The sequence below is a fragment of the Aythya ferina genome, assembly GCF_964211825.1.
Source record: "Aythya ferina genome assembly, chromosome: 1".
NCBI classification, from domain to species: Eukaryota; Metazoa; Chordata; class Aves; order Anseriformes; family Anatidae; genus Aythya; species Aythya ferina.
Window position 1 is genome coordinate 124,708,965 of NC_140296.1, and position 8,756 is coordinate 124,717,720.

Below are 8,756 nucleotides of genomic sequence, written 5' to 3' on the forward strand. Positions count from 1 at the left end.
GCAGCCCCGCCCGCGGCCGCCGGCTCGCCCCGCGCGCATGCGCAGGGCCGTGAGGGGGGGCGGGGGGGGGGAGGGCGGGAAGCGGCGGCCCCCAGCGGCGGCAGCGCCCCCTAGCGGCGGGCAGCGGAATGGCAGGGCAGGGGGAAGGGGGGCGCTGAGGGCTGCGCCTCCCGGTTTGGGGTCAGATCCCAAAATTGGGGGCCGAGGCTGAGCCCCGCAGGGCACTCCTCTAGCTGTCCTTGCGATTAATGGTGTAAGCGTAACCCGTGTTGGCAAAGAGCGCGTTACCAGCGGTATTGCCCCTCCAGCACACCCTGAGGGAGCTTGCAAACACACACAGCTAACACTGAGCAAAACCCTGGACAGATGAACTGGAAATGCAACCCCCCCCCCCCTTTTTTTTTCTTTTTTTGTTTTCATTTCTGAGAAATGCAGAATCTGCATTTTTTTGCACGCAATGTTTCTGCACAGCACACACCGCACCACATCTAACGCGCTCCAAGCGCTGGGGTATAACCACCACGCACCAAGGGGAGAGGAGGGGCACGAAAAGCAGGCCTCCCGTCTCGCTTCTGTCACGCTCCCCGTTTCCGTCCTCGGCCGTGAATAACAGCGGCCAGCCCCATCCCTCCGTTTCCGTCCTTTTTTTTGAGCCACCCAGGTCCTGCCCGAGGAGGAGGATGGGGGGCAAGGGGAGGAGGAAGGAGCTCGGGCAGCAGGCAGGAGGTGAGCCAAGGGCAAAATGGCAGTGCTGAGCCACGCCGCTGCCCCCGACCCCACGTCCTCCCTGCCTTGCCTGGCTGCCTTGCTTCCCTCCCCCCGAACACCCCAGCCAAAGGGGCAGCCACCCGGCAAAGCGCTCCGAAAGCAAACCGAGCGTCACGCGGCGCAGGTAAATAAAGCCTGCCTTTTTACCCGCTTCTTACAGGCCGTTCGGGCCAAGAAGGCAGCTTCTCAGTAAACCCAAATATCCCAGAGCCCCTGTAAGACAGAGAAATCCTCGTTGTACAAAAGCAGAGCCACGCACGGCCATCTCCTCCTTGGTTCCCTTCGCCCATGCCCTTTAAGAAACCTTCACCCAACCCCTAATTCTGATGGAGGGTGTCCTGAGTGAAGGATCCCCAAGTGTGACAGCTCAGATTTGGGATGCTTTCAGAATATTGTGCTCATATTGAGAGTGCGTCTGTCACCCTGAGTGAGCACCACGACCTCCATCTGTGCTACGTTAGGTTCACAAAAACAGCGATTCGAAACCTCCCTCCCCTTGCCAGTCTTCTCGCAGGCTGGGTCGCATCCTTAATCACTCCCCTTTACTCCTCGGGTTTCCTCTCGCTGTGTTACACACGCTGCTTCCCATCCCGCAGCAGCGCCCATTGACATCGCCTCTCAGGAAGCCATTTCCCAATGCAAAGCTCGTCCAGGGGTTGAATTCTTGGAAGTGTCCTCCTGGCTTTTGGATACGGCATCGTGGAAGATGAACAGAAGTATTAATCTCCCTGATTTTTAATGGGAACAGGACAGAAAGATGAGCAGTGCGTATCAAACAAGTAAAAGTGCACATCCCCTCCTCACACTGAGATTTTGCTGGTTTCACTTTACGTGAAAGGGTACAAGCTCTGCGTCTGAATTTATGTAAATATAAGGAAAGCAAATGCAAATACATGGCCTTCTGCTCTGTTGTTCAGCACACAGTTTGGAGGGGGTTTATGAGTTATGTTCGTATATGACACTTATGAGTTAGTTCACAGAATAAAACTCTTAAAATATCTGGTGTGTTTTGGGCTTGCTCGGAGTTCCTTCAGCCTTCAGCATAAATGCTAAACTCCCCTCCCCCAGTGAAACGATACAGTGACAGGACTAGGAAGAACTATTAAAACAAAATGTATAAATATTTACTTTAGGAGCATGCACCCTGCATAAGCTAGAAGCAGAAAAATACTTATCGCAGATGAAAGCCCACAGAAATAAACAGCCACGTGGCCACGTATGAAGACATACATGCGAGCCTAGAACACATCTGTAGAAAAATACCATATTTTTATTACATACATACTATACATACATACATACTATAAACTCACAAAAGTAAGTGCATGTGAAGACAGAGAAAACACCACCACTGCACACAAATGTGTGTGTGTAGAGATGCACACACCTATGTAAACACAAAGCACAAACAGCACACACCATAAAAATTTTAATTTATTGTACAGAGAAAATTACATTCATATTGTTCTCCGGGCTGCAGACATGCATACTGTCGATATTCCCCAACAACTATGTATCGTGTGACTTCTGTATCTCCTTCATCTTGTCTAAGGGTGTAAGACTCCAAAAAGGGTGGAATGAATGTACTCTGCTGAGGTTGCAGAGCAACTTGGAGCACAGATTGGGTCGTGCATCTGCACGCCGCATGCTGAGTATCGCTGCGTACGCAACAACGAAAAATTCAGGGGGGAGAGAGGAGCAGAGAAAAGCCGTGAACTGACCCAGCAGATGAGATGTGGAGCGGTATAAATGTGATGGGGGAAGAGAAGGCACAGGTAGGTGAGGCTGTGAGGGGATGCCCTCGGGAGCTGAGTGAAGCAACCGCATGCCAGCAGCCTGGAGAGCCCCACCAGCAGGAGCTGAAGCAGAAGCAGGCGTGTTGCAAGGCACGAGGAGGGGTTTACACGGGATGTGAGTGGGCAAATGTAATTGATACAGGGAAAAACTGGACGGGTGAAAAACGTGAGCGGGTGTCTGAGCTGAATTTGGTACACGGGACAGCACGGGAACGTCCCACTAAGGGCCGTGCGGTGGTGCAGCTCTGCAAAGATAAGGGCAGAAAATCCGGGCTGGCGCAAAGAGCGGCAGAGCCACGGGTCACGCTGCTCATGGCACACGGCAGCCCAGCACCTCCAGCCACCTCGTCGACTTTGGGGGCTCCTGGTTTTGGGGGGTAGCTCCAGAAATTGTTAATTTTTGTTGTTGTGGCGGGAGGTGCTTGAACTGAGTATCAGGGCTTGGATGCGGATAGCTGGACCCAAGAAGCTGGCTAGGAGGGTTTATGAAGTAGGAGAGAAAGTAATTAACGTGTTTTTGTTGTTTTTGCTGTTTGTTCTGCGTTAATGTGTGCGTCTGGGTTATGTTACGGGTTCTTTGGGGGCAGTACGCGCTGTGTGTGGCTCGGAGGGGTGGCTGCGGAGGAGACAACGAGGCGGGGACCTCTTCAGCCTCACCCCACACCTCCTCAGCCTCCTCTTCCTCACACCTCTTCCCCCTCACCCTCCTCACACCGCCCCTCGGGGGCCGGGCGGCTGCGAGCCGGCAGCCGGCGGGGCGCGGTGCCGGGGCCGGGCAGCAGGGGGCAGCCCCGGCCGGCCGAGCGGCTCCCAGCGGGCGGCTCCGCCACACGGCCCCGGGGCCGGTCTCCCTCCCAGCGCCACCGCCCCGCAACCCCCTCAGCTCGCTGCGCCAACCGCCCCCCCCCCACCACAGGGCCGCCCGTCAGCCAATGGGAGCCCTGTTGCCAGGCAGACGGCTCATTTGAATAGCCCAATGGGGGCTCCCGCCCCGCCGCCCCTCCTTATATGGGCAAGCGGGAAAAACAGCCCGTCCCCCCCCACCACCCCGGCCGTTCCCGCGCGGGGCCCCGGCCGTTGGGAGGGACCATGAGGGGAGGAGGAGTGGGGGGGGGGGGCGCAAGTGGAAAATTCCAGGCGGGAGCGCGGCACGCGCGCGTAGGGGGGGGGGCGGGGCCAGGCGGCAGCGCGCGCGCGGCCTCGCGGCTCCCCCCGGGCACGGCGCCAGCGCCGCTCCCGCCCCGCCCTGGCACCTCCGGGGCACCTGCGGGCGGGGAGGGGCCGGGCCGGGCGGCGAGGGCTCCGCGGGAGGGAGGGGGAGCGGAGGGGAAGGGGAAGGGGGAGGGGGGGTGCCCGGGGAGGGGGCCCGCCGCGCATTGTTCTGGCGGCCCCGCTCCGCCGGGCCTCCGCCCTCCGTCCCTCCTCCGCCTCCCGGCCGTCCCCTCTCCCCTCCCTTCGCCAGGTCCCTCCTTTCCCCGTCAGCCGGCGCTGTATAAATCCCCTCCGCCGCCGGGCTCCCCCCCGCTCGCGGCAGACCCTTTGAGTACTTTGGCCGGCGGGGCGGGGAGGCGCAGCCGGGACGCGACTCGGAGCCGGGAGCCGCCGGGACTCGCCGCTCCTCACCGCGCACCCCCACCCCTTAGCCCCCTTCCTTCCTTCCCTCCCTCCCCGCCTCAGCGCCAGCATGTCGGAGAAACGCGTCGAGGAGGCGCCGGCGGAGCTGAGCGCCAAGGTGAGGCCGCGCCGAGCGCACACCCCCCCTGCCCCGCGTCCTCCCCCGGCCCGCGCCGGGCGAGGACTGCGGCTCGCCCGCCCCGCGCTCCGGAACCCCCCCCCCCCACTGCGCGCGCGCGGGCGGCCGGCAGGGGGGCGCGCGAGGGCCTCCGCCAATGGGGGGGCTGGGGCGGGGCGGGGCGGGGGGCGCGAGGGCCCGCGCGCGCTGGAGGCTGCGCGCGCTGCTTGGCGCGGGCGGGAATCGTTGGGGGGGGGGAGGTGGCGGGAATCTGGGTGAAAGAGCGCCCGCAGCACCCCCCCCCCCCCCGTGCACACACACACACGGGGTGCTGCCACGCGTGTCCCGCGTCCCACGAGCACGCCACAAAACCCAAACCCGCCCAAAATGCAACACCACCCCCCCTCCCGGCTTTGTGGCTCGGTGCTGAGCGCGCCAGGATGGTTTTGTCTCGGTTGGTGTGCAGGAGATGAAGGAGAAGAAGGAGAAGGTGGAGGAGAAGGCGGTGCACAAGGAGAAGAAGAAGGAGGTGGTGGAGGTGAGGGCACGGCGCCGGGAGCCCCGGGTCGCTGCGGGCTTGGAACGCCAAGGGAGCGTGGGCGATGCAGGAGGAACGCGTGAAGGAAGGGGGGGGGTGAATGAAGAGCCAGCTGGTGGGTAATTGTGGAGAATGAGCCTTGAAGGACTTAGCGTCGTCAGCACGGCCCCGTGAGCTGGAAAAGGATCAAAGGGGAGAGCAGAAACAAGCAGGAGTCGGGAGGAGGTGACAGGGGATGTGGTGCTGCGCCCCCTCGGGCATCCTGAGGTCCGTAAGGAACATACGACTGGAGGGAGGACCAGCAAGGAAAAGCACAGACTGGTGAAGGTCCAAATCAATGTGATAACGGATGTATTACAAGCACGCCAGGGGGATGCTTGGGTTGCTGGTTTGGGACAGCAGCAGCCTGTCAGGATGCGAGCTGGTGGGCGTCACAGCTTCATACGGGTGGGGAGGGACTGGGGGGACTGGCTTTGTAAAGGAGGCAGGGTGGGAGGAGGGTTCTGGCTGCATGGGGCAACTGGGACGGTGGGAAGGATGTTGTCTGAATAACAGTGCAGAGGTCACCCACTTGATGCATGCCTGAGACCAGAGCCTGAAGTGGCTGGAGGTGTGGAGATGACGCTTGCAGCAAGGAGCTTGTGGAAATGTTGTCCTGATGCCAATTCCTGCTCTGACCAATTTGCTTAATTCAGGATGAGGAAAACGGAGCTGAAGAGGATGAGGAAGAGAATCCTGAGGATGTGGATGAAGAGGAAGGTGGCGATGAGGATGACGGTACGTATAATTAATACAGGGAGAATATGTGGGCGGGTAATCAGGCTGTGGGGAATGAAAGATCGCAAAGGGAAATTCCTCCTCTGCGCCCTCTGACTGAGATTACATTGCCTTAAATGCTACTTCAGCTAACCCGTGATTCCTCTCTTCTTTGTGCTTAGAAGGAGACGAGAATGGGCAAGAGCAGGATGGGCATGCAGAAAAACGATCTGCAGAGGAGGAAGAGGTGAGTGATCGCGTGAGAGTAATGGCATTGAGAAGTTCGAGGTTGCCAGCTGTGTGCTGACGAAATCCACGTGGATGCTGTTGCTGAGCGTCTCGAATCAGCCTCGGGTCTCATTGCTGCTTCAGCAGCAGATGGGTCAACAAATCTGATGTGGGGGGACAACAGAACTTGGTGGGCTTGTTGTAGGGTCAAGGTCCAGTTAAGGTACTGGATGAAGACCCCTCAAAGACCTGTGATTCTTGGGCTTCCGGCCAGAAGATGGATTTGTAGGGGTGGATCTCGGGGTCTGTAAGAAGGAATGTGCAGGTATTCCTGCAAATGGAGCTGTCCACGTCTTAACTGTGGCCACCAACACAACAGTTGTTAGGCATTCAAAGATGTTGTAAGGAGGAGTGGCTTTAGTGTGGGCCAGGCAGAGATTTCCATACGGAGAAAAGAACAGGAGTAAGAGTTCTGTGGAGAAATTATGTGTCTTGGTATAACTGGCAGTAACTCCTTCTTTTTTCCTTCTCGTTGTGATGCACAGGATGAAGTGGATCCAAAGAGACAGAAGACAGAGAACGGGTCTTCAGCTTGAGTCCTCCTCCCCTTCCATCTCCTCTATTCCGTCCATCTCTCCTCCTCCATTCCAGCCTGTGCTTGCACTGTCCATTAGCCTCTGGCTTCACACAATCTCAGATGAGGAAAGGTTACAAATGCTCTCAAACAGGGAAGACAGCAGTTTCCTTCCCACCCGAAGATCCCAGCCCATCCACAACATTCCCCACCTGGAGTTACTCTAATCCCCCACGTCCTTCCAGCTGTGCCCCACTCAGAAACGAACCTCTTCCCTCAAGAATCTCATTGTTTCCCATTGTGACCCAGTGCATAACCTTACCAGGCCCATATGCCAGGCTTTTCACGTGGCAAGCACCTATCATTCCTGTTCACTCGCCCTCCCTTTTTTTTCACTAGTATGAGTGAGATTCTTGGCAGCTTCTGCTCCCGGGACCTGCTGTCAGATAACTCTCCCTGAGTCCAGGAGGCTGCAGGCACAGATCTCATGGTGCATTTTCCAGTCCTAGGCCTCCTCTCATCTGCTTTCCCACTGAACCCTGAGAGACAAAGTATTACAAGCAAATAACGGTTCTATTAAACCATACGCAGAGATGGGATTTATCTTAGGTTTTCTTTTTTTCAAGTTTACATGACAGACAGCAAGCTGGCCCTCGTGAATTTTTCAGAAGATAAGGGTTGTTTTTATATATGAATTTCATCATAACTGCATATTTTTTTAATTTGGAGGCTTTTTTAAAACAGATCAAGAGATACGTAAATTGGGGACCAAACTTTGATTTCCATTTTTTCCCTTTAGATTCTCTTGTGACCATTTTTTGTAAATTAAAGGCAATATAGCCACAGCATTTTCTATGGCACAGACATCACGAGGATGATAGATATAAATATATATATTGTTTTCAACTAGCACTGTAAATAAAAGCGTTTAAAAATATTTCAAACAGCTCGTGTGGGTGGTTGTGTCTGTATGTCTTGGGTTGTGTTCTGATCCGATCCCTGGAAGTTGGTTGGCAGAAAAATGATGGTTTGGACAGGAGCTGGTGGTGAGGAGAGCCCTATGCCAGTTGAAAGACCTGTGATAATTCTTCGAATGGCCCCCGCATGCTGGAGACCAGCGTGCATGGGTTCTGCTTCCTCCCTCTCGTGCTACTCCATCTGCCAGGTGCTTGAGCGAGGACATGCCACACATGTAAAGCTCCAGGGCTATTATGAAGCTCTTGAAACCGAAATCTGGCTTCCTCACCAGACAACGGAGTTTCTGAAAGGGAACCTAAGCTGTGGCTGCTGCACGCAGGCAAGTGCTCCTCTTCAGCATCCCTGCCCTGGCAGGCATCAAGCATGACCCATGCAGCATCAGTCACAGAATGAAAGGAAAGTGTTTAGAGAGGCAAGAGCTTCGCTGCTTTGTCCCACCAGCTGCCTGGGAGAGATCTGTCAAATATTTGTCTTTTATCTTGGGAGACCTTTAGAGTTGCCGTTAGTGCTTCTTCCTTTTTAAACTCTGTTTTGGCAATCGCACAATGAGCAGCCGGGACTGGGAGCTGTAAATAATACCAACTTTTGTCTGAGCATCAGCGGCTTTGTGCATGTCCAACAGCAGCAACAGATGAGATGTTGGCAGCACAAACAGTTGCTAGTCTCCGGAGATGCAAAGCCTCGATCGTTGTTTTATCCAAACGGCCGTGTTTGGCTGCAGGATGGCTCAGGGTGCAGAGGGACACAAGCATGGTGCAAATGGCACAGCTACTGCCAAGCCCCTTCACACGTGTGCAGGTGTCAGGGAGGTGCATGCCTGCCTGGTGGGATCTGGCAGCACCCCAGGGTGGAGGAGCACTGCTCCCACTGCCCCCACTTGCTGCTCTGCTGGGTCTGGACCCGTCTCAGCCCTGGTGCTTCTGTCCAAAGGCCGTGCTCACCACAGCTCCGTCCTGCTTCCACAAAGCTCCCCTGGCAGCTGCAGCCACAGCCATTTGGGCCATCTCCCCGGTGAGCAGCATTTCAAAAGCAGGTAGCTCTTGCATCAGACCGACCTGCAATGCCTCTCCCTGCTCCTGCTCGCCTTGGGCATGATGATGAATGTGCTGATTCAACCTGCACGTATCGTCTAACTGCACTTGTGCAATTTTATATTCCTACTATTGCTCCATTTTAAAAATTGATGGATTCCAGTCCCTGATCATTTCAAAATATTTTTGGAATACTTTAATACATTGGAGTAAGTCCTCAGGATTCCCCACAAATTTTTGCTGACCGATCACCTTTTAATGTTTGGTACCAAAGATAAATTACTAGAGGATAATCCGGTTTCTACAGAGGCCTATTCCAATTTTCATTTATCTTCCCCACCACTGCAGCAGTGCC

The 8,756-nt window shown here is 55.9% G+C and overlaps 1 protein-coding gene across 1 annotated transcript; it reads left to right on the forward strand.

The window, feature by feature from the left end:
* Positions 1-4,024: 4,024 nt before the first annotated feature.
* Positions 4,025-7,336, forward strand: PTMS (parathymosin). Its single transcript, XM_084515922.1, has 5 exons — positions 4,025-4,296; positions 4,763-4,834; positions 5,530-5,611; positions 5,773-5,837; positions 6,364-7,336. Exons 1-5 carry the CDS (start codon positions 4,249-4,251, stop codon positions 6,412-6,414), a joined length of 318 nt encoding a protein of 105 aa, XP_084372048.1. The 5' UTR covers positions 4,025-4,248; the 3' UTR covers positions 6,415-7,336.
* The last annotated feature ends 1,420 nt before the right edge of the window (positions 7,337-8,756 follow it).

What these genes read in the sequence shown, in the direction of transcription:
- PTMS (XM_084515922.1), top strand. Translation starts at nt 4,249, where the DNA reads ATGTCGGAGAAACGCGTCGAGGAGGCGCCGGCGGAGCTGAGCGCCAAG. An exon ending in AGAAGAAGGAGGTGGTGGAG is followed by an intron (nt 4,835 to 5,529) that starts GTGAGGGCACGG and finishes TGCTTAATTCAG; the next exon opens with GATGAGGAAAACGGAGCTGA. An exon ending in AGGTGGCGATGAGGATGACG is followed by an intron (nt 5,612 to 5,772) that starts GTACGTATAATT and finishes CTTTGTGCTTAG; the next exon opens with AAGGAGACGAGAATGGGCAA.